The 24859-nt window shown below is 45.9% G+C and overlaps 1 protein-coding gene across 2 annotated transcripts; it reads left to right on the top strand.

The window, feature by feature from the left end:
* Positions 1–23833, top strand: TTC23L (tetratricopeptide repeat domain 23 like). 2 transcript variants are annotated; one of them, XM_066602454.1, is made up of 12 exons: positions 1–57; positions 5114–5192; positions 7732–7906; positions 9930–10053; positions 11827–11983; positions 12745–12870; positions 14833–15010; positions 16224–16332; positions 18828–18955; positions 22559–22696; positions 22887–22969; positions 23480–23833. In XM_066602454.1, exons 2-12 carry the CDS (start codon positions 5128–5130, stop codon positions 23499–23501), a joined length of 1305 nt encoding a protein of 434 aa, XP_066458551.1. In that variant the 5' UTR covers positions 1–57; positions 5114–5127; the 3' UTR covers positions 23502–23833. The 2 variants fall into 2 exon arrangements, with proteins under 2 accessions (XP_066458551.1, XP_066458552.1); XM_066602455.1 differs by having other exon boundaries at positions 42–129.
* Positions 23834–24859: the final 1026 nt, after the last annotated feature.

Below are 24859 nucleotides of genomic sequence, written 5' to 3'. Positions count from 1 at the left end.
AACAAGGAGAGCACTGAGTGCTGGAAGGCGAACCTAGGCCTGAGGATCAGCAGTGAGGTATACAGCAGGATACAGCGGTACCATTATTAACCCCTTCATCACCAGGCCTTTTTTGAACTTCAGAACAAAGTAATTTTTTTTTTTTTACATCTCTGCATTTCAAAAGTCAAAACTTTTTTAGTTTTCATTAGTTTTCAGGCGACCCGCTGTCCCCGGGGGCCGGCTTGCTTTTTGCAGGACAGGTTGCCGTTTTCAGTGGCTTCTTTTTAGGGGGACATATAATGCAAAGACCTATAACATTTTTGTCTTTCCGTTTACGAAGCTGTGTGAGGGCTTTTGTGGGGCAGGTTGCATTTTTTTTATATTGCTGCCACTTTTGGGGATTTCATGTAATGCGTTAAAGGGCTTTTCTGGGACTGATACTGATGGGCTATCCTCAGAATGCGGTGCGCTGCTTTCGGCGTTCGGTCACGCAGTCCTGTGAGTGGGATGATGGTGCCTTTACAGATGGAAGGAGTTAGTGGAGGGGGAGCCCGGTTATAGTGGGGCAAGACTAGGGTTTCTACCAGAGGTGTAACTTGAAGCTCCTGGTCCCCAATGCAAAGCCTGTAACATGGCCCCCAACTATAATGCTTTATTCATAGTACTGGGCTCCCAATATGGGGAAGAGAGGCCTTATGGGCCCCCGAAGGCTCCTGGGCCTGGATGCAACCGCATCCCCTGCATCCCCTATAGTTATGCCAGGGGTTTCCATCATTGTCACCAAAAAATACTGGCCAATGTAAAAAGGGTGTTGTTAGGGCCGTGGCTTATCACAATTAATGGTTTTACCTCCATTATTCCAGTGTCATCGGTACTACTAGTACCCTCTTTCAGTTTTTTAATAGTAATAGTGCCCCCTCTCAGTGGCCCAGTAATAGTGCTCATTGTCAGTAGCCTCAATAGCAATATTGCCCCCTTTCAGTGGTCCCAATAGTAATAGTATTCTCTCTCAGTTCTCTAATAGTAATAATGCCCCCTCTCAGTGGCCCAGTAATAATAGTGCTCATTGTCAGTAGCTTCAATAGCAATACTGCCCTCTTTCAGTGCCCTAATAATAATATTACCCCCTTTCAGTGGTCCCAATAGTAATAGTATTCTCTCTCAGTTCCCTAATAGTAATAATGCCCCCTCTCAGTGGCCCAGTAATAACAGTGTACCCTGTCAGCGGACCCAAAAATAATAGCGCCCCCTTTCAGTGGCCCCAGTACTAATAATACCATCTCTCACTGCCCTAATAGTAATAGTGCCTGCTCTAAGTGGCCCCAGTACCAATAGTGCCTTCTGTTAGTGCCCCAAAAGTAATAGTGCCTTCTTTAATTTTAGTGCTCCTTCTCATTGGCCCCAATAGTATTATGTTCCTCTCTCAGTGCCCTAATATTAACAGCTCACTCTCTCAGTTGCCCCAGTACTAATAGTGCCCTTGCTCAGTGCTCCAATAGTAATAGTGCCCCCAGTAATTTTAGTGCTCCTTCTCATTGGCCCCAATAGTAATATTGTTCTCTTTTAGTGCTTAAATATTAGTAGTGCCCCCTCTCAGTGGCCCCAGTAATAATAGTGCTCCCACTCAGTGCCCCCAATAGTAATAGTGCCCGCTCTCAGTGACACTAGTAATAATAATGTCCCCTTTTAGTGGCCCCAGTAATAATAGCACCCAGTCTTGGTTTCCTCCCCACTCCAAACCTCTGGATGTCATCATCAAGAGCTGTAACTCACTGTGGGGCTCCGTTCAGGATAGGACGCCGCTGCAGCGCTCACAGAAGGTCCTGACTCCTCCTCCCTGATGTCTGCGCAGGAATGCAGACACCGGGGTGAGGAGTGAGTATCTTCTTTGAGCTGCAGACCTCACAAGAAGAGCTTCACAGTGAGTTACAGCACTTGATGATAAGGTTGTTGCCCGGCCAGATGTGCTCACACCAGGTAACTATTCTAATTAATATGGCTGGTTAAAAATCAATACTGACCTCGGCCTTCAGGATAAATTACCAGCTGGATCGGTGGTTTGCTGGCTGGGTGGCAACTTTAGGTGAAACATGTAGTATGTCCTTCTGGGACAGCTGGAAAGCCCCCGAATCAAGGACCATCCTAACGAGTGCAGAACTGTTGGGTGCACAAACTGGTGAGATGAAAGCTCTGAAGGAGCTATCTGCTTCACAAAGACATAACTAGCCTCATTTATCAAACTGACTAATAGAAAACCTGTCCTTATTGCCCAAAGCAACCAATCAGGGCTCAGCTGCCATTTTTTAAATTGCTCTGGTAAAATGAAAGCTGAGCTCTGATTGGTTGCTAGGGGCAACAAAGACAGTTTTTTTTTTTTTTTTTAAGACAGCTTTGATAAATATGATTTGAGGGCCTCCTTAACTTCCCTAAGTATGCGGCTGATTTTGAGCCCTGCAGGACAATTTTTTTTTGTTCTTCCTCGTTACATTACTTGAACCCTCTTTTATGTTTCTATCATGGTAGTCATACGATGGCGTGTTGTTCGTTTTGGACTTTTTTTTTACACTATAATTACTAGATTATTTTCATTCTACGACTCATTATAAGTGTTGATATTAAGGATGTAAATGGTGCTCTAGTTTTAGATCATAAATAGAGATGAGCGAGTATTGCCATTTTCGAGTACATGCCCGCTCGTGCCAAAAGATTCGGGGGCCGGCGGGGGTGAGCGGTGAGTTGCGGGAGTGAGCATGGGGAAGCGGGGGGGAAAGAGAGAGAGAGATCTCTCCCCCCCCCCGTTCTTAGCGAGTTCTTTGCCTTAGCGAGTACGCTCGCTCATCTCTAATCATACTGTTAATTTAACTTTTTTTCAACAAACCGTATTGAAATTACCAATTTTTTTCTTACCTTTTTGTTGTACTAGGGGACTTTAACATGCAATAGTCTGATTATTAAACCCTCTTAGGGTGAATCCAGATGGCTGGGTCGGATTCCGCTGAAAGAATTTTTGCAGCAGGATGTGCCCCATGCCCATGCAGTGACCCGCGGCTCACCTCCTCCGGCGTCTTGTCTCTGCTCTGCTATGTGCCGGCTGTCGCACAGCCGCATGCAGAGCCGGCGCGTCAGCGGAGACGTTTCTGTGCGGGCCTCTGCGAGGCTCGCACAGAAATAGGACATGCTGCGATTTGTTTACCACTCGAGTTTTCACACGGTCAAATCGCGTCTGTCTGCATAGGATTGCATAAACTAATGCAATTCTATGGCAGCGGGCACGGGCGGAAATTCAGTGGGAAATCTAGCCGCGAAATTTCTGCCCGTCTGCATTCACCCTTAGGGAGGGTGCTATTAACATATAGTTGTGGCAAGCCTGGGGGCCTGAACTAGGCCCTCTGCTGCCATGGCAACAGATCACTTTCCCACTATTATTTGGTATTGATGATGGCATATAATGGGTTAAAGGCATTGTCTGGTTACTTTTTGAAAATTAAATGATAGGTGCAGTTGTGCTGAAATAATAAATCAAGCAGCACTTACTCATCCTTCCTCCGGCAATCTAGTGCTGTAGCCCCGCTGTTCACACAGTCTCTATTGACAGCGGAAGTCTGGTGACTGCTGCCTGCCAATCAGAGGTCACAGCGTCACCGCCTGTTCTCCTGGCATAAGTGCCCACATCCTGGTAGGGTCACCACTTTTGCCACGAAAAAATACAGACCAAGGCAAAATGGCCGTGGGTTGGGGGCGTGGCTTATAACAATGTATGTTTTTAACTCCGTTATTCTGGTGGTCCCAACTAGTAATTGTGCCCCTCACAATGTCACTAAAAATAACTGTACTTCCAGTAGTGGCCCCAATAGTAAGTGTCCTCCTTAGTGGCCCCAGTTGGGTTAGTGACCCTACTAGTAGCCCCAGTATTAACAGTATCCTTGTTAGTGACCCCATTAGTTGCCCTAATAGTAATAGTGACCCCATTAGGGGTCCCAGTATTAGTGTCCCCCATAGTAACCCCAAATAGTAATAGCCACCCTTATAGTGGCCCCAGCAGTAATAGTGACCCCTTTAGTGGCTCCATTTGTTAAAGAGACCCACATTAGGGGCACCAGTACTAATAGTGTCCCCATAGTAGCCTCAGTAGTAGTAGTGTCCCCCATAGTGGCCCCAGTAGAAATAGTGACCTCCACAGTACCCCATTAGTAAAAGTGGCCTCTCCTTATATACAGTACCCCTTCTCGATAATCGCCCATCAGCAGGAGGACTCACACAGTCAGATACAACCTGCTGAAGCTGAGAACATCACTCTGCTTTCCACTACAGAGTGGCTGATTCCCCCACAGTACAGCATATGCAAAGACCAGGAGTACGAACACGGCTTAGGGTTTCCACCCCGTCCACGGTGGTAACCTAAATTATTAATAAATACGGGCACCAGCCTTTGAACCTAATTACTGGTCGGGCTAGTGGTCTACCAACCAGGTGGCAACCCTACATACTGGGCGCCATGATGCCAGGAGTTCCAAATGCTGAAGTTGTGGCCTCTGATTGGCAGGCAGCAGTCAACTGACTTCCACTGCCAACAAAGACTGGGTAAATAGCTGGGCTGCAGTGCTGGATCGGCGGGGATGGATAAGTACTGCTTGATTTGTTATTTTAGCACATTTGTACCTGACATTTGATTTTCAATAATTGGTCAACCCCTTTAAATGGCTAACACCTGCTTGGGATAGCGTTGCCCCTATGCACCTGTTCCATTGTGCTGTAATAGTATGATGGTTTGCATGAATGATCCACCTACATATTATTACACTCTAGGGGTCTTCAGTTTTTTTTCCTAAACATCTTTATTTTGACCTAGGACTGCGGCCACAATCCATTGTGGTATAGGCAGGGTATGTAGATACAGGTCTGGGGCAGCAAATTGAATTGTTGCCCCAGGAGAAAGAAAGCCAAGCTATAACCTCGAGATGTAAAATTAAATAATAAAATAGATTTGTCTGTCCGGAGTCTAGAAAAGCTGAGTGACAATCCTTGGGGGGCCGTCCGGACTGATATAATTTATTCATATGAAGTTGTGGGATTTTAGTAAGAGAAATAATCCATGATTTGATGGAAATGTTGAACTTTGTGTTTTGTACAGGAGTCTGGGAGATAATGTCATCCATCCCAATACGGATCCCCACAGCCTCCATATATGAAGAGCTGGCATCAGCACGCACGTATGTAAAACAAATACCCTCCAACATTCTGAAACTATTAGTAGGCATACCCCTGCCCCAGCCAAAGCAAAGCAAACCAGTGCCTCTCTAACAGCGCCAACCACAGTGCCCATATAACAACAAAAACCATGGGGTACCAATAATGATACAAACTACAGGGCCTTTATAATCCTGCCAACCACAATGCCCTTCTACAGTGCTATCCACAGTACCCCAATAGTAGTGCCAAACGGAAGGCCCTTTTTCAGTGCTATCCACAGTACCCCAATAATAGTGCCAACCACAAGGCCCCATTATAGTGCTATCCACAGTATTCCAATAGTAGTGCCAACCACAAGGCCCCATTATAGTGCTATGCACAGTACCTCAATACTAGTGCCAACCACAAGGCCCTATTACAGTGCTATCCACAGTACTCCAATATTAGTGCCAACCACCAGGCCCCATTACAGTGCTATCCACAGTACCCCAATAGTAGTGCCAACCGGAAGGCCCTATTACAGTGCTATCCACAGTACCCCAATATTAGAGTCAACAACAAGGCCCCATTACATTGCTATCCACAGTACTCCAATAATAGTGCCAACCGCAAAGCTCAATTACAGTGCTATCCACATAGCCCAATAATAGTGCCAACCACGAAGCCCCATTATAGTGCTATCCACAGTACTCCAATAATAGTGCCAACCGCAAAGCTCAATTACAGTGCTATCCACACAGCCCAATAATAGTGCCAATCACAAGGCCCCATTATAGTGCTATCCACAGTACCCCAATAATGGTGCAACCCACAAGGCCCCATTATAGTGCTATCCACAGTACCCCAATAATAGTACTAACCACAAAGCTCAATTACAGTGCTATCCACATAGCCCAATAATAGTGCCAATCAAAATGCCTCTATAATTGTGCCACCTGCAGTACATCCATAGTACTAATGCAAGGCTCCTATGACATTGTCCTCCACAATGCCCGAATAACAGTGCAAACCATAGAACACAAATAATAGTGCAGAATAGAGCGCCTCTATAATAATGCCAACTGCAGTCCCTGTATAATACTGCTAATCACAGTACCCCAATAATAGTTCTAACCAGAAGGCCCTATTACAGTGCTATCCATGTAGCCTAATAACAGTGCCAATCAAAAGGCCTCTATAATAGTGCCATCTGCAGTACGCCTATAATTGTACTAATATAAGGCTCCTATAACATTGTCCTCCATAGTGTTCCAACAATAGTGAAAATCATAAAGCCTAAATAATAATGCAAACTATCGGTCCATTATAATAATTCCATCTGTAGTTCCCCTAATAATAGTGCCGGCCAGAAGACCCCAAAACAGTGCTATTTACAGAACCGCAATAACAGTGTCGAACACAGTATGTCTATAAGGGTACATTCACACGGGTATATCTTCTATCCATATTCCGTCTTTATATTTTATGGATGTAATACGGACAGCATGAACCCTATTTATTTGCATTGGGGTATTCAGTTATGCAAATCGCAGGATCCTATTTTGGTCTGTATCACGGAATGATGGTCACCAAAACCCACTTAATATGCACATACACACAGTGAAAACGGTGCAATTTTCACGCATCGAAATTGCATACACCCGTGTGTATGTGCCCTAATGCTACCAATACAGGGTCCCTATAGCATTATCCTTCACAGTGCCCCAATAGTACTGTAAATTGCAGGGATCCAGTAATAGTACTGAGATAAGCCCCCATATTAATGCCAACCACAGTGCCCTATTACAGTGCTACCCATACCACTGCAAAAATAGTGAAAACCATAGGACACCAATAATAGTGCAAACCACAAAGCTTCCATTTATAGTGCACACCCCAGGGTCTCTATAATAGTGCCAACCACAGGGCTGCTATAATAGTACCATTACAAATTCCCCATGACAGTGCCTCAATAATAGTGCCAACCTCAGGATCCCTATGATCGTCCCAGCACAAGGCCAGTGTCATAGTGTCAAACACAGTACACCATAACAGGGCCAGTATGAGTGCCTCCACAATAGAGTCAGCCACATTTCCCCCTATTAAATGTTCCATTCTGAAGTCCGGGACAGCCAGGTGACAACTTTCGTAACCGCTTCAATGGCCATATTGGTTATCATTTAAGGTCCCCATATATAACTAGGGATTAGAGATGAGCGGGTATACTCGCTAAGGCACATTACTCGAGCGAGTAGTGCCTTAGCCGAGTGTCTCCCCGCTCGTCTCTAAAGATTCGGGGGCCGGCGGGGGGGGGCGAGTGGCGGGGGAGAGCGGCGAGGAACGGAGGGGAGATCTCTCTCTCCCTCTCTCCCCCCCTGCTCCCCGCCGCAACTCACCTGTCATCCGCACCGGCCCCGAATCTTTAGAGACGAGCGGGGAGATACTCGGCTAAGGCACTACTCGCTTGAGTAATGTGCCTTAGCGAGTATACTCGCTCATCTCTACTAGGGATCAGCCAATGAGAATTTTTAACAAGTTGATGGAAGGTGAGAACTCGAGATTTATTGTATTACTGAACAGGACCCCCAAGACAGTCACCAGCATTCATGAAGAAGATGGCAGCATCTTAGACTATACAGAGAGGTCATCTGATGGACCATCTATGCCTCCTCATGGCTTGAGTAATCAGGCTCTTCCTATGGATAAGTTATCCAGGGCTCAGCTGATAGCGGAACAGTACATCAAAGACAACAAGGTGACTATAAGGCTGGCTGTAGTCATGGGGTTATGTGTAAGGGGGATGGAAATATGACCCCAACTCTGTGGTGGCCCCTGTGGACATTCGTGGTCTTGATCCCAGTCTGATGACCAATCTAAGGTTTACATAACCAGTCAGACGAATGGTAGGGTGTGCACCTACCTGCAGGGTGGTGCCTATGACTGGTACAAATAGCGGGGTGTTGCACACAAGTGTGAGTGCTCTAGTTGCAACCTTGGTGGAGAGAGCGCCGCTGTGTGGAGAGTGGATGCAGGTACGAGAGATCTGTGGAAAAGGCTGGGTGCAGCTAGAAGCGCTGATCAGTGCGAAAGCCCTGAAGCCCCCTGACCATGAAGGTGAAAGGGTTCCAGTTGTTCATCCTTCTGCATTGCGAAGCAGTGTGAAGCCTGGCCACCATAGAGACTGTGAATGCACACCTTCATGTGCTGACGAGTGTGACCCGGACCCACGCCAAGTCTGCTGTGTGTTTAAGGCCGCCTTCACACTTGCGAGAAAAACACACAAGAAAAACATAGCCTCCAGCAATGCCTTGCGAGAAACGTTGCAAAAAACGCTCACATCGCATGAGGACACTTGCGATATTGCAGCGATATCGCGATCACCAGTGTGAAGGAGCCCTAAAGAGACTGTAACTGAACCCCTTTTGGGCTACCAGGCCGATACAGTGTTGCCAAGTATAGAAACTGAGTTGCCAAGGTTCTAAAGTTTGTGTGCCAAAGTTTGAACTACTGTGTTACAAAGTTCAAGCGACTGTACTACTAAGTTTACTGCCAAGTTACAACTCATACTGGGTACTACAACATGTGTTGTGTCTCTTAAAGGGGTTGCCAGTGAATTTTACTATTAATGAACTATCCTCAGGATATATCACCAATAGTTGATTGGCGGAGGTCTGCCGCTCAGGATCCCCACCCAAGAGTTGATGGTCAGGCCCACAGTGCTGGTAGCAGATAGCACTGTCTGTATTGCGGCAACCTGGTTTGGTCTGCAGGTTCAGCTCCCATTTAGGCCTCATTCACACAAGCGTTTTTACATGCCTAATATAGCCGCGATAAAAAAAACTGCAACCATCTGAAGCATTGGATTCCAATTCATTCAGATAAGCGATTTTTAGCCCCGTAAAAATGTTGCATCTGGAATAATAGGACATTGGCGACCGAATACGGCGGCTAATTTTATACGTGGCCGGAAAAGATAGATCTTGCACTATCTTTTGGCCGATATATGCTGGAGGCTCCCATAGACTTCTATGGGAGCTGCAAAAAAAGGGAGGGAGAGGCAGTTTAGCAGAGTCCAACGCTGCGAAAACATTACGGCTGGCTCTAGTTAACCCTTAGAAGTCATGCCGAGGATTTATGCCACTCGAGAGTTTTTCATGCTTGTGTGAATGGACGAGAAAACGTGTTTGTCACCCGTGATGCGGCGAGTGTGAGAGCACAACACTCGTGTGAATGAGGTTTTAAGATAATGGGAATCAGTTGGAGCTGTGCTTGTAGTACTAAACAGGGCTGCTGCAAAATTCAACAGCACTATCGGCTTTAAGTACTGATCATCAGGTCCAGTGATCAGGTGATCGGCGCAGATCATGAGCAGCGGATCCCCGTTGATCAGCTATTGATGACCTGTCCTAAGGAAAGCTGAGTAATAGTAAAAGTCCCAAACAACCCTTTAACTCTTCTGTCTGAGGGGCCCCAAGTGGTAAGATTTCTTCTCTGTTCACACCCAAAGAAAAAGTAAACATTCAGCTGCTCCTTGACCCGTGACTGCAGTTAATTTCAATATTGCTGTTCGACATGTACGTAACATGTGCAGCAATCATCTGTGCTTCCATCATTCACTGCTCTATAGTAACAAGAATCCAGCAGAATTCAGAGTTTAGCTTTGGCAGTGAATGCAGAAGAAAATCATAAAGACAGATCATAAAACTGTCCTGAGCTCAGTGGACTGATTAAGTATTTATCTCTCGGCTCAATTTGTTTTGTGTGCAAAATTTCTTTAGTTGCTCAAGGCACACGAGGAGTTAATCCGCTGTGTGGCCCTAAGCAAGATAATACATGGAGACGGCCACTGGAGACTTGCTAAGGCGTTTGCTGATCTTGCATACAGTTACCTTACAGTTAGAGGTAAGTTCCCTGATGAATGCGCCCTGTCACCTGTGCAGATTGTGAAGCTGCTTGCATAAGTATTCATCCTCTTCAGGTTATTGCTTGGTAGAACCAGCTGCAGTTATAACAGCAACATTTCTTGTGCTTCCCTTAAACTACCCGCGGCGTGAGGGAACGCAGATGAAAATGTTCACCACTATCAAAGTGTTCAAAATATTTTCTTCTGCTAACAAAGAAATGATAAAACTACGGTGGTTTTATTATAGTAATGTATGACATAAACACTAATGATAAGAAAATATTCTAAAACTAAAAAACTTTCAATTGGCGTAGAATCCGCAGGCAGCTATATGGAAGAATGGCGCAATATGAATTGAAGGGCTGCTATTGCCATCTAGTGGCTAATCTGTAAACAACAGTAACTGAACTTTAGGCTAATACTTCACCCTAATATTGACCTCATGAGTATATTCTTAATAGGACAGACTGGGACTTAAAATCGGCCCTGGCATTTAAAAAGGACACAGGCCCACCGCTTGGGCAAACATCCTGCCCCGGATTGGGTACATTGGGGTTACCCGTTGCATACGCTGCACAACTGGGTGCGCCAGGATTAATGCAATACAAGGAGAAATGGATGCAGCTCTGAATCCGCCCTGCAGTCCTATAAGGATGGCTTCACACCGGCGTATGTGCAATTGCGCATGCCTCAGAACTATGCATTTGCACTGTGAACGAGTCTTTTTTGCGTGCGTGTCTACTATTTTACTGTACTTTTTCTGTGTACCAGGCATGTTTTGTGTGCAGGACACAACCATGCCGATTTAAATGGCTGTTTAGTCTAATGAGGTCCAGATGTGGTGTTTTCCCAGCAGAATTGTACAGCGTATTGTGCATTGTCTTGCGTATTGCGTGTGCATTTGCGCAGCCCCCATAGACGGGGATTGAAATGTGTGCACAAAAAAGGAATGTGAATGAACCAATTGAAACGGTTCTATTCTGTGTGTATTGTTCCCCGTGTCTAGCCACCTTTATTCTCAGGATAGGGTGGAGTCCCACCAATCATAAAGTTATGGCATATCAGCTTCTTCCCTTCTACACCACCACGGACAGCAGCAATTTTCTCCTTCTCATCTCTCCCCCACTGAAAGAAGCAGGGCCAGATTAAGCCTATCATGGGCCCAAGGCTTAGTGAAGATTGTGAACCCCTGTCAGGCTAAAGCTTTAAAATGATCTGACACCTCATAGATATGGTAACAGAACCAAGCGTACTAAATAGATACAGTGTCAAAACCACGCTTACTACATAGATATGGTACCAGAACCAAACTTATTACATATATATAGTACCAGAATCAAAGTTAACATAGAGATACTGTACCTGAACCAAGCTTACTACAGTACCAAAAAGCAAGCTTACTGCATATACGGTACCGGAACCAAACTTCTTACATAGATACACTACCAGAATCAAATTTCCTATATAGATACTGTACCTGAACCAAGCTTACTGCATAGATATGGTACCGGAACCAAACTTATTACATCGATGCAGTACCAGAACCAAGCTTACTACAAAGATATGGTACCTAAACTTTAAACTTCCTGCATAGATATGGTACCAGAACCAAACATATTATATAAATACAGTAAGTTTATTAAATAGATACTGAACCAGAACCAATATTCTCATAAGTTTCACACGGTAGTCTAAGTAAGGTATGAGGGAGGGTAAATGTATTAATGGCTGTAATTTGGATAAACACTTATGCAGTGACTGATTTTCTCCAGGGTTACCAGTCCAGGCCAAACAACATGCTGAATCGGCCAAAAACATCCTACTGCGAGGTGTGGACATGTCAAAATCTGTAGAAGAGAAAAGGGAAGTCCTGGGAACCCTGGTGACCATTTACTACACTCTTGGGATGTCTCACCTGCTGCAAAATAAATATCCTTTAGTGAATAGTGAGACCGAAAGGGGCAAGGCCCATCCATAAAGTCACAGTCACTGTCTGTATAGTGGGTAGCAGGAGGTAAACTACGGGGGATACTATTAACCCTTTGCAATCCAATTTTGAATTCAGGGTTTCCTAGGGGTTTTTCTCTTTCTGCTATTAAACAATGGCGCCACCTGCTGGCTAGAGCCAGCACTGCGGTATTGGACATGCTGGAGAGGCCCCCGACAACAGAGCAGCCAGTAATATACAGTGAGAATACCCTGCCGGATGTCTTCTGACATCGGAGCTGTACAGCCTTCAATCAGAATGTCTTTAGACGTCAGACAGTGGATTGGAAAGGGTTAATACTAGGGCTACTAACGAGGGCAACTATTACTACTGGGGCCATTAAGGAGGTCACTACTGGGGCCACTATTACTCTGCTTCTTCAGACAAGTTTCAAAGGTTCAAATATATATTCGGTGCCATTTGTATTGGTGATTTCAAAGTCTATAAAATGAGTCTTTTTATAGGGGGGGGGGGATTGGGGCACCATTTCATAATTTACCTCAGGCAGCATTAAGGCTTGGTGCATCTCCATAGTCCCTGCCTCATGCATTTGGCAACTGTCAGCCTAACATAATACTACCAAAAGTTAACCTGTAGGTCTCAGACGGCATAGTGTGCCATTATCATGGATTGTGCCAAATGACAAACTCAACTCTGCTACATCAATCTGCTACTTTCAAGTTGTTTCCCTTAATTGTGATACTGGAAGAGAATCCTATGTCAGTTTGCAGAAAGTGCAGAAACTCATTGCCGATCTGGAAGAACTTCAAGAGAAGACGTCTGTCCTTGGCAAAATATCCGACAAAGACATCGCTTTGGCGCTGGGGAGGTATGAACAGATGTGTTTTCAGATACCGTAAAAAAAGAAAATAGAAAAAAAATCACACAAGCGCACCATAGGGTGAAACCTGATAAAAAATTGCGTAAGTTCAGGTAAGTGGAAAACTCACCTTTTTGGGTTACGCTAATTAGGCACAACTGTAATGAAGGCTGATGGCCTGGTGAGAGCGGCGCTTAGAATGAAGAGTGTAATGCGTCAATCACGTCCGTAAGAAGAAGCTTCTATGGGGCGCTGCCTCTCACTGGGTGAGACAGATCCCGCGCAATTTCATATTGTTTTTTACGTGTTGATGAATAAATCATTATCCACTTAAAGTCACCTGGGACGTTCTATCATCCGCTGAGAGGCAGCGCCCCCTAGTAGCTTTTAATGCTGGTCGTCATTGACTCACTTTACCAACATGGTTTATGCAGGGACTTGGCTAATAGATTTCTCATCTGTAATTGTGGTGATCATCCGCTACCTGCGGATTTTGATACATATTTGAAAATGGTTTAAAAGCTGCCCGCCATTCCGCATGAAAATCCGCAGTTAGACCCGCAGATTTTGGTGTGAAATCCTACAGCTGCGGATTTGGCTGCGTCCTGCGGCGTAATTCCATGCCGTAGAGGACTGCAGGAGGAAGTCCTGTATATTCATGATCTGCAGCTAGTGCTGCCCACCTCACCGTCAGTGGTTGAATAGTGGGCAGAGCTAGCTGCCGCTCATGAACATGAAGGACTACTTCCTGTAGTCCTCTATGTGCGCTGCTACTGAAAAATGCCCAACAACTGCACAATTTTTATTGGGGGGGGGGGGGTCTTGTTTTGATTTTTTAAATTATAAAAATGGAGAAATAATTTTTTTATAGTAATTTAAAAAACTTTATTTCACTTTTGTTTTGCCCCCACAGGGGACTTAAACTTGCAATTGCTTGATTGCTTATACAATATACTGGAATTCTTCAGTATTGCACTATATTTTATTTCTGCGGGCATCCTATTAAGCCGTGCCACAGGCATGTCTTAGTAGGCAGAAATACATAAAGGGGGCCCTCACAAGGCACTAGACTGCCATAGCAACTAGATACCACCTGTGATCTCATCGTGGGAGGGGAGGGAGGGGTATTTGGAACATTAAGACACCAATTGGGATATTTGAGCAACATTTAAAAGGGTTAACAGAATTGTTCAGTGTGAACTGCAATCATGGCTGCTGTGAAAGGATGTCCGCTTTCAAAGACAGCTTACACCTGCTTTGCATGGAGTGGTCTCGTCTCCGAAGCCAGTGCCATACTATCCCAGTGCACATGTATGGCAGATGTTGTCAAGGGCGTAGAAAAGTTTAATCTCTTTATAAATGAAAGGTTCTACAGTTTTCAATTAGATTTAATATTTCATTTCCTCTCCATTTTCAATATTTTTTTTTCTGTTAGTGAAAGAGAACACTGTTGTTTCCATTCAGAGGTAACAAACCTGTACATGGCTAGTCCTGTTCTCAGCTGAGAAGTGAAGACAATGCTCTGTGAGCTAAACAGCCCTGACTCCAGACTGATACATTGTACATAGCTAGTCCTGCTATCAGCTGAGAAGTGGATACAATTGTATCCAGTGTAGACAATACTCTGTGAGCTAACAGTCCGGACTCCAGACTGACACACTGTACACAGCTAGTCCTGTTCTCATCTGAGAAGTGGATACAATTGTATCCGGTGTAGACAATGCTCTGTGAGCTAAACAGCTGGACTCCAGGCTGATACATCGGAGAGTAGGACTAGCTATGTACAGGGTTACTGCCTCTGAATGGAAACCAGAGTCATTCACCTGCAGTATTTTCATATTTTACTATGGACTTTTGATAAACATCTGTCTGCTGCATTAGTTACAAGGAAAAATATGCAAAAAAATGTGACAAAATACAACCTAAAGCACATCAAATTGGCCACAATTATCCTTCCTTGGCTATTTGCAGGTCCTGTGTGCTGCAGGAGAAGCTCAGCTTAGCTATGAATTTCTTTGAACAAGCTGTAAAGATGGTCATCTCCTCTGAAGGGGACAGCTCTGCCGTACTAATAGGTATTTACCGAGAGATGGCCCGGGCCGAGCAAATGAAGGGGCGTCACGAGCAAGCCATCCACTACTTACTGCAGGTTGGTTACCTCTCATTGCTCATGGATGGTGGAGTGACAACGGGGTCAGGATGTCAGATGGAGACGGAGGCCAGAGTTTTCCTAAAAATATAATTTTGCTGAACTGAAACTTGCTGAATATTTCCGCTCCATAGGAGGGCGCCGTACTTGAGCATTACCTAATCATTTTAACTGGGTCTTCACACTATTTAGCTGCCTCAACTCAGTCCGGCAAGGCACTTCACACACTATAGCTGTCTGTCTCACCCTTAATGCGGCATACTTCATTTTCAGAGGTCTGTGGCACACTCTAATATTGTGGCCTTAATGAATATAATGCAAGGCATCTCATTGACGAAGCTCTGCCTACTCACAGACTCCATGCACCGTAGGGGCAGAAGGTAGAGCAAATACAGCCGGACTAACTGAGGTACATCACTTCCATCACATAACTTCTCTATTGTGCATAGCTCTTCTGTGCCTTGCCATTCCGGTACATGTCCATTATTAACCCCTTGCTTAACGAATACATATCCTTAACTCTTGAATGCCAGGTACAAACATCAACACATAAGAAACCCTCAAGCTAATGGTCACACGTGTCCTTCACAGTCTGAAAAGTCCATAAAGTCTGTTGAGTGTGCGTATGCTTAGTCATTGTAGGCCGACCTCACAAATCTAGCAGCTCCCGGCCACTTCATACAGCAGCAGAGGTGCTGCTACGTGTAAGCAAGGGTGCAGGGCATCCCCTTTCACTATTACACTAGAGATGCTCGTGCCAGTATTACATCACCTAACCGCTCCCACTAGGGGGTGTATAGCAAGTCTATAGGAGCTGTATACGGCTGAATGCATTGAGCTCCCCCTAGTGGCAGCTGCAAGCAACCAGAATTCTACCATGAATCCCACTGGAAAGAGTTTGGCTCTGTATCAGAGGAATGGAGCTCCTACGCCTTTATGCAAATATATGAAATTGTTCAGCACAGAACTGGATCTGTGAAAATGGCCCAAGATATCCCGTTATATTGCTTTTCTGGTCTCTGTGTGTGTGTGTGTGTGTGGGGGGGGTGTAGTTATATTGGGAACAGAGGTTGAAGTCACTCCTGGGCCCTGGTATCTGAGGGGGTCCAGATGGTCCTCATGAGGAGACTGGGACTATAAATGGCACATGGTAGGACTGAGCCCTGGTAGGTGTTTTCTTGTAACCTCCTCATATGTCGTTCTGTCTCCACAGGCCCATTCTATATGCCAGGCAGTATATAAAAAGCTAAGTGAAAAGGCTGCACATACAGGACTGCTCCTGGCTAAGGCCTATGCTGCGGCAGGACGTTCTGAATACAACGGTGAGTGAAGCCCAGGTTATATATTCTGGCAGTTTCAAATAGATTTAGAATGGTTGGAGAAGAAGGGTATGAGACATGGAGGTAAGAGCCAAGAGCTTAGCACAGCACTGTTTCCCTAGCTCTCTTTGAATTATACCTGCATGGTGACATCATTATGTGCATTGTTTTTCTATGCTGTGATGTCACCATGTACATGCTGACATTTTTGTGCGATATTCCTATGCTTTTCTATTATATTGTGCCTCATACCTGTACTGTGACATCAGTTTGCACTTCATAGAGTAGATTATACTAGTACTATGACATCACTGTGCTTATTATTTTTGTAATGCTAATTATTAGGAAATTATAGTACTAGTGTTTCTGGTGGTGCAGTGCGTCACACAGCTATGCTACATGCACATCACACACAGCTACATACATTGTTCATCCCATACAAGAGGGATCAGAAGCAGCACAAGCCTGGAGATGAAGGACCTGTGATGATGTCACCGCCATGCGCCGCCCCTGATCACATGACAGTGATGCTCATCGCGAGTAAATGACTTACATGCTCCACCCCTGATCACATGGCGGTGACGCCATCAAAGGTCCTTCATCACCAGTGAGGAAGCTACATGGTCCGCCCCTTATAACATGACGGTGACATCATCACAGGTCCTGCATCCTTGTGCAGATTACGGGCAGACTACAAACCCCCTTGCGGCCTCAGTTGGTATGGAGTACTAATGAACACCTTGCTGGACAGCAGCCGTGTGCTTACAGGACCTGTAATGAGGTCACCATCATGTGATCAGGGGTGGAGCATGTAAGTCACTCCCAAACCCACTCACTCACGCACGGACGGACAGGTCGTCATTAGTATTTTGACTGTTACATCAGTGTTCGTTATCTCTTGTGACAACTTGGGGGTTGTTAACTCATCGGATCACCATTCTTCCTCCACTAGATAGATGGCCACACACCAAAAAGGCACGTCCAGGCCAGAGGTTTAGTAAAACTTGATAAATACGTCCTATTATTCTGGCAAATCAGTAGCAGTGACACACTTGGAGCACTTCCCCTTTCCACAATCTACTAATTCTTCATTCTCGTCTACCTCCTGTTGCAAGGAGACTTCAGGCTTTAGTTTCTCTTTCAGGAACCTTCCTGTTTCAGCCTTCTGTCTGGTGCCTCCTTCCTCTGCGATAGAACTTCACCTCTTGGCCTCCTCAGCAAGAGCCCACAATCTGTCAGCTACCTTTCCTGCCCACAACCGTTGCGTCTTCTGCGCGAGACCTCTTCTACAAGTTCTCTTACCTTGCCTTCTGCTTCCAGTACTCTCTGGCTAGACTCCTCTTTTACCCAGTGACACTTCTCTTCTATTTTGGCATGTACTTTCACAACTTCATATTTGAGGTGGGCGCACTCCTCTTCCACAACCAAGCGTTGCTGCTCAACATTATTTGCCTTTGTCTTCAGTCACATAACTTCTCGGTCAGCCCATAACTTGTGGGAAACAGTTTCAACTATCTCTCTCTGTTTCTCTAATTCTTTCCTAACACCGAGCCAATGAGATTTTACAATCTCATTACGAGTTCCTGGGATGTCTCACCACCCCCCAGACTTGTCTGCAGCTCCTCAGGACACACTGATATAGAACCTTGGACAGTTCACACTATCAGATAGTGGAACTCCAACCACCACATGCTCAGAAACTTCTTTCTGGCTCACCAGAATAGGCCGTTGTAGGAGACCGCACATAGGGTTGCCACCTTTGTCACTAAAAAATACCGGCCATGGTAAAAAAAAAAGGGGGTGTGACTTGGGGTGTGGCTTATCACAGCATTTTTTTGTCCTCCTTTATCTCCTGGTTCCCGTCCAGCGTGTTCTCGCAAATAGATGACATTAAGGGCGCATTCAGATGACCGTATATCGGCCAGGGAATTCACGCCCAGGCGATATACGGCGTCTCTCTGCAGGGGTCGGAGGCTGGAAGAGCCGAGAGCAGTGCTATGAGCTCCCGCCCCCTCTCCGCCCCTCTGCACTATTTGCAATGAGTGGAGGTGGGATGGGGGGTGAGGCTAAGTTCCATGAATTAGCTCCGCCCCTGTCCCACCTCTCCTCATTGAAAATAGTGCAGGGGGGCGGAGAGGAGGCAGAGAGGGGGCGGGAGCTCAGAGCACTGCTCCTGGCTCTTCCAGCCTCCTCCCCCTGCAGAGAGAGAGAGGGACGCCGTATATCGGCCGGCCGTGAACACGCGGACGATATACGGTCGTCTGAATGCACCCTAAGTGTGATTTTCGCATTGCATACAAGCTACACATATATAATTATATACATGAGATAACCAGGTTACCCCAGCATAGAAAGTATATTATTTTAGTTTCTAGAGTATGACTTGGGGGAATTTGACAGAATTAGGTTCCTTGTGCAGCAAATTAGGGTTTTTATATACTTCCTTTCCAGTAAGTCATCCTCGATTCATTGATATTAACTATTTTTCTTGTTTCTAGAAAACACCAATAAGTATTTTACAGAGAGCCTCAGTGTTTACCAGATAGTGCTGGGCGCCGACGACCCTCAGACACAGAACACACGTGTGGAATTTAGCAAATGGCTCATACAGATTGGTAAAACTCAGGTATGGGGTATGTCAGGCATGTGATGCATTGGGAATGTAGATGAATGAACATTGGGGGGACAAGATATCCACAGCCGGTGCTCGTTCAGCTAGTTCCATAACTCCCATAGAAATGAATGGTGCGAGCCATGCACACGGGCAGCCAACTATACAGTCCTTCCCCTCATGGATACAAGGAGGTACCTGCACCTACCAGAGATGCCAAATCATGTTAATGCATGATGGGAATATCACTTTAAGGTTAACTTCATACGGGCAAGTGTGGATCCCCCCCCCCCCCCCCATAGTGCTCGAGATCCATGTAAAATCGCCGTAGATGCAAGGCCCTTTCATGGCATCGTTTGGTGGGGGATCGCAGAGTTTCTCCCATTGTTTTCAATGGGAGACCTTGCATTGTGTGCACCTAGCAGGTGGTGCGATGCTGCCGTTGGCCCTATTGAAAACAATGGGCACTGTGATGCGAGAGCACACACAAGATAGAACATGCTGCATTTTTTTCCTGTATCACATCGCGGTGCCATGCAGGAAAACATCCCTCATGTGTATGACCCCCTTCAAAAGAATGGGAACCATGCATATTTGTGCGTCTCGCAATGCAGAAATATCACGCAATTTTGACACCCGTGTGAAGGCGACCTGAGTGTAACCATTAGATGGTGTGTAATCATGCCCCCTTAAGGCTCGTTTTTCAAGAAACAGTGCCACTGCTGTCCACAGGTTGTGTCTGCTATTACACCTCAGATGAATTGGGCCAAACTAAGGGGCATACAAAGACAAGTACAATTTAGGTGGTGTGTCATTTCCAAGCATGTGATGCATTTTTCTTGCAAAATTCATCGCACTCGCATAAAAAAAGTATCACAGGTTTGCAAGTGTGAGACTCGACAGATATCTCACTCACTCGTGTAAATGCATCCTAAGGGCGCCCACCCACTGGCGATTTTTTTTCCCTGCGAAATTCGCAGCATTTTTTTCTCTGCAGGGGTCTATGGGACTTGTAATGTTAAAATCGCGATCGCGCAAAATCGCCAGTGGGTGGGCGCCCTTAGGCAGCTTTTCACATCGCCGAAGGATCATGCAAGATTTGTACGTTGTGAGACACACACATCTCGCATATGAAGCCCATTCTTTCATCGCGATGCAGTCTGGGAATAAAGTCGCGGCATGCTCTATCTTTGATCGTTCTTCAGAACACATCGCACATTGTTTTTAGTTGACCAGTAAACCACATCGATGGTGTGCGATGCAAGGCTTCCCATTGACAACAATGAGAAACACTTTTGCTTCCAACCGCGTCAGAGGATCGCAACCTCACAGAAGTGATGGGGGGCATTTTTGTCAGGAAAATGTCTTTAATCCCCATGCAAAACGTTCGCCTGTGTGGTAACATAGCATGTTAGGCTGAAGGGAGACAGTGTCCATCTAGTTCACCTGTTTCCACCCCCAACTTGTTGATCCAGAGGAAGGCAAAAAAAAACCAATGAGACAGAAGCCTAAATGTAGCCCCCTTGATGAAAAAATTCCTTCCGAACTCCTTAATGGCAATCAGACTAATCCCTGGATCAACATTTTGAAAGATTCTACCCAACTCCAAGACCCGGATCAACAACTCCGCTGGTCACCCAATGTCTATATCCTGTAATATCATAGTGCTCTAGAAAGACATCTAGTCTCCTCTTAAACTCCTCTATGGATTTTGCCATCACCACATCCTCAGGCAGAGAGTTCCACAGTCTCACTGCTCTTACAGTAAAGAATCCCCTTCTGTGTTGGTGATGAAACCTGCTTTCTTCTAGAAAGAGGATGCCCTCTTGTTACCGTTGCAGTCCTGGATATAAACAGATCATGGGAGAGATCCTTGTATTGTACCCTAGCCTTAGACAGTATTAGTAAATGTGCACCACTATGTATAAGACAACTTTTTTAGAGGGCGGGCTCAGATACTATAAAGCAGCTCAGCTCTGATATCTCTAATTAATGCAGTCACCATATAATACTCAGTACCAGTGGTAGGCAGTGATAGTGATTACAGTGCACTTACCCCCAGTAACCACAGGTGATCTCTGACTGATGATGTCTGTTTAGTTTTTCTTCATCTGTGCCCAGACTGGTTGGTGCTTTTGGCAAATATATTGAACTTGGTATTGACAGACTTCCATAACTTCTTTCAGCCACAACTCAACTTTGCACTCCCAGTACCTCCTGTACTGCTGCCAGCCCCAATGCCACACTCAGTACTCCCTGTACTGCTACTAGCCCCAATGCCACGCTCAGTACCCCCTGTACTGCTACTAGCCCCAATGCCACGCTCAGTACTCCCTGTACTGCTACTAGCCCCAATGCCATGCTCAGTACCCCTTGTAGTACTGCTAGACCCCATGCCACGCTTAGTACCCCCTGTAGTACTGCTAGACCCCCCCCCCCATGCCACGCTCAGTACCCCTTGTACTGCTACCAGCCCCAATACCACTCTCAGTATCCCCTGTACGGCTACCAGCCCCAATACCACTCTCAGTACCCCTTGTACGGCTACCAGCCCCAATGCCACTCTCAGTACCCCCTGTACGGCTACCAGCCCCAATGCCACTCTCAGTAGTCCCTGTAGTACTAACAGCCCCAATGCCACTCTCAGTACACCCACACAGTAGCCCGACAAATTAATAGTGCCCCCTCTGTGCTCCACAAAGTTACTATGTCCATCCCGGGTTCCAGACAGAAGCGGCAGCCAAACTCTCTAGCCCAGAGTACTACCAGACTTGCCTGACTTCTGCCCTGTCCAGGGGGCTTTAGTGTATTGAGAACACGTTATGAGGGAGGCACCCTTTAGTACTGTGAGATAAGGGGTCCCTGGGTGTTATTCGGGGGAAGTGGGTGGACAGTTCAGCTCCAGTCCCCATAGCAGCCACATGGTTTGTTGCCACTGGTTAAACTGCAATACTACACTATACTAAACCCCACTGCATACAATATTCTGTAGAATCTAGATTATGGTTCTCTTAAACTATTCTGCTGGGAATGGACACAGATGTGACTTGGTGACCAACTGGACCTCCACAGTCTGACTTTTAGGCCATCGGCACACTAGCTGAGCACGAACTACTCCTGAGAGGCTCGAGCTCAACTAGCATTTGATGGCATATGTGCACCAATCTGTGTGCTGTCTGATATACACGGACACAGCACAAGGACACTCATTGGCATGCACTGTTTTTCTGTGAAATGGACAGGAATAGGACAGGCCTTGAGGCTTGGGGTTGTGTGTTTTTTTTTTAACACGCAGCTCATCGACTCGTGTGAAAATACACCAATATACATCGCCTCATAGGTCTATAATGGGTCTTAAATATGGTAGTGTGTATCTAGCCTTATGCTGGTATATAGTCACATTAAAGTGACATCTCCGTACAATGTACAGAAGCTTGGGTTGGTACTGCAGGCTGAGTCCTATTTAAGTGAAGGGGACTTCTCTTGCAGTACCAGCCCAGGCCACTGCACAATGTACGGAGCTGTCTGCTCCCTGCCCCGTAAGGAACAAGTGGTCCTGAAATTGGATTTTGCACTGCTCATTTTTTTTAGTCCTGAAATTGATCTCTGTTCCACTAGGAGGCGTATAAGATGTTACAGGAAGCGGTGGGCTCAGAGACAGAGTACAGCGAAACTGTAGCCGAGATGCTTAGTATCATGGGCAGCATACATCTGGCAGATGGGAAAATACAGAAGGGATACCAGCTGCTTAAAAAGGTGATTCTTCTATCAAAAACTTGTATAACTATTGCATCATTTGATATTCGTGTATCTGCAGCTACCACTAGGGGGGACCCAGGAGATTACTGTAAATTATTATAGAGCACCTCCTTGTGGTGATTGCAGGCAGACAATATTCAAACTTCAAGACACTTCTCTTTTTTTTCTTTTAATCCCCTTCTTACAGTGTCTGGAGATCCAGACTGCGGTATACGGGTCCCAGCACAGCAAGAGCAAAGAAACCCAGAATCTCCTGACCGCACTACAGAAGTGAGTGGTGGTGACGTGCTTCAAATTAAAACCCGCACCTTGTCAAACAGTAATGAGAGCAGAGACCATCAAGAGTCTTACAGAAATCTTCTACGAATCTCCAGTCAATCAGCCCTGTTCCCCCTAGTCTTCCTCCCTGCTATCCTCTGCCTAGCTGCAGCTGGAGCCTCTCCCCACTACTGGCTCCAGCAGGGGACAAAGATTTAAAGGGGCCATCCTACCATCTAATATTTTTTTTCCAAAGCGCTGTATCCTAATAGTATCTGTAGAGTAAGGGCTCATTCAAACTTGCACTATGGATTCTGATTGGCATGAGAACACCAGAATTGGCAGATCCACCATTGGTGCACCGTTCTCCTCACTGATGACAGCAGGTTCACACTGCGCCCGTGACGGACGCTGCCTGCAATATCAGTGTTCCCATCATTTCTTAAGCAGTATAGTTCATTCTGGATAATATGACCCCACGACTGTCAGCCTATAGTCTAATCTGCCTGTTCCTCTTTGCAGGTCTGGAGCAAGTTGGGAGTAAATGCTATATAACTGCAGAATCTCTGAAGATCTATGTCTGACTGGTTAATGAAGGAATTGTCCAACGCAAGCAACAATAAATGGGATTCCTACATTACAAGGAAGAGCTGTGAAGACTTATCAAGGGGGTCTGCACTATCCTGCAGCCTTTATACACCAGGACTGCAAGAAAAAGCCACCCTAGAATGGTAGAGTTGGAAGGGACCTCCGGGGTCATCGGGTCTGACCCCCTGCTCAGTGCAGGATCACTAAATCATCCTCAACCCAATACCATAAACTTAGGTACCATGTGAGGAATTAGATGTGTATAAAACCAATTTATTGTGCAACTTATTACGGATACAATGCCAAATATTTTATTTATTTTTCATTAAAAAAGGGAAGCGTAAAAAAAAAAAAGGGGGGGGGGGCTTTTGAATTTATGTCCCTGTAGGGGACTTGAACCAGAGAAGTTATGATAATGCATCATAGTCCATCTGTACTACAATGCATTATAGCTTACAATAGCGAGCACAGGCCGTGGCAGGCCTGCCAACATTGTCTGGCATCTGGTTTCCATGGCAGCCCATTGGCCCTCTGCGGTTTTGAGCCCATGTCATCCACAGGACCTAAGTTTGCGTCCTGTACCACCCAGCCAGGACGTAAACGTGCGCCCTGTGGTATTTAAGGGCTAAAGTTGTGCAAAATATATGTCATGTGTGGCACGTATGAAAACAAGTAAGTCGCTCATATGGCCTCTGTGGGAACCTTGGCTCTCCTCCAAGTTGTGCCCACCTCAGGGGAACTGTGAAACTGCCACTGCACTGCTCCCACCCACTGCAGCATGGTGGGGCAGCTGACCAGGCAGGACCATGCCCAAACTTCCTGTCATGTGCCATCCTTCCAGGGCTAGAACGTACGAAGCTGCTTATACAACTTGGCCTCTGCCGCTAGAAATACAGATAACTGCGCTTATGGCTCGGATTTGCTTTTCTCGATTGGAGTGGTAATTTCGAGGACAGGTCATCACCTTCATCTTACTGTCCTGTGTCTGAACGGTTCCTGCAGTGCAGCTGGGCACATTATCCTTCTGATAGGGGGCGCTGCTGTAAGGGAATCTCGCTGTCACAAAGCGGGTACGTGTCTGTACAATGTTAGCTAGTTGGCACGCCACATCCACATGATGCCAGAACCCAAGTACCCCTAAACGTTGTCCATTGTAGGCACATTCGGCAATAGACAAGGGTCACGTAGGCACTCTGACCAGTCGGTGGACCCCGCTGATCAACTATTGACTTATCTAAAGGATAGGTCATCAATAAAAGCGTGGAAGACCCCTTTAACCCTCTCTGTTTGGCATTAGAACAAGGCTTATAAGTG

This window comes from Eleutherodactylus coqui, chromosome 5, assembly GCF_035609145.1.
Source record: "Eleutherodactylus coqui strain aEleCoq1 chromosome 5, aEleCoq1.hap1, whole genome shotgun sequence".
Classification (NCBI taxonomy): domain Eukaryota; kingdom Metazoa; phylum Chordata; class Amphibia; order Anura; family Eleutherodactylidae; genus Eleutherodactylus; species Eleutherodactylus coqui.
This window is presented reverse-complemented; position numbering and strand designations above follow the sequence as displayed.

Bases quoted from the DNA above. Each gene is read 5' to 3' on its own strand.
- TTC23L (XM_066602454.1), top strand. From the start codon at position 5,128: ATGTCATCCATCCCAATACGGATCCCCACAGCCTCCATATATGAAGAG. The intron at 15,011-16,223 runs GTTGGTTACCTC...CTGTCTCCACAG, and splicing joins CCATCCACTACTTACTGCAG to GCCCATTCTATATGCCAGGC. The intron at 18,956-22,558 runs GTATGGGGTATG...CTGTTCCACTAG, and splicing joins TACAGATTGGTAAAACTCAG to GAGGCGTATAAGATGTTACA.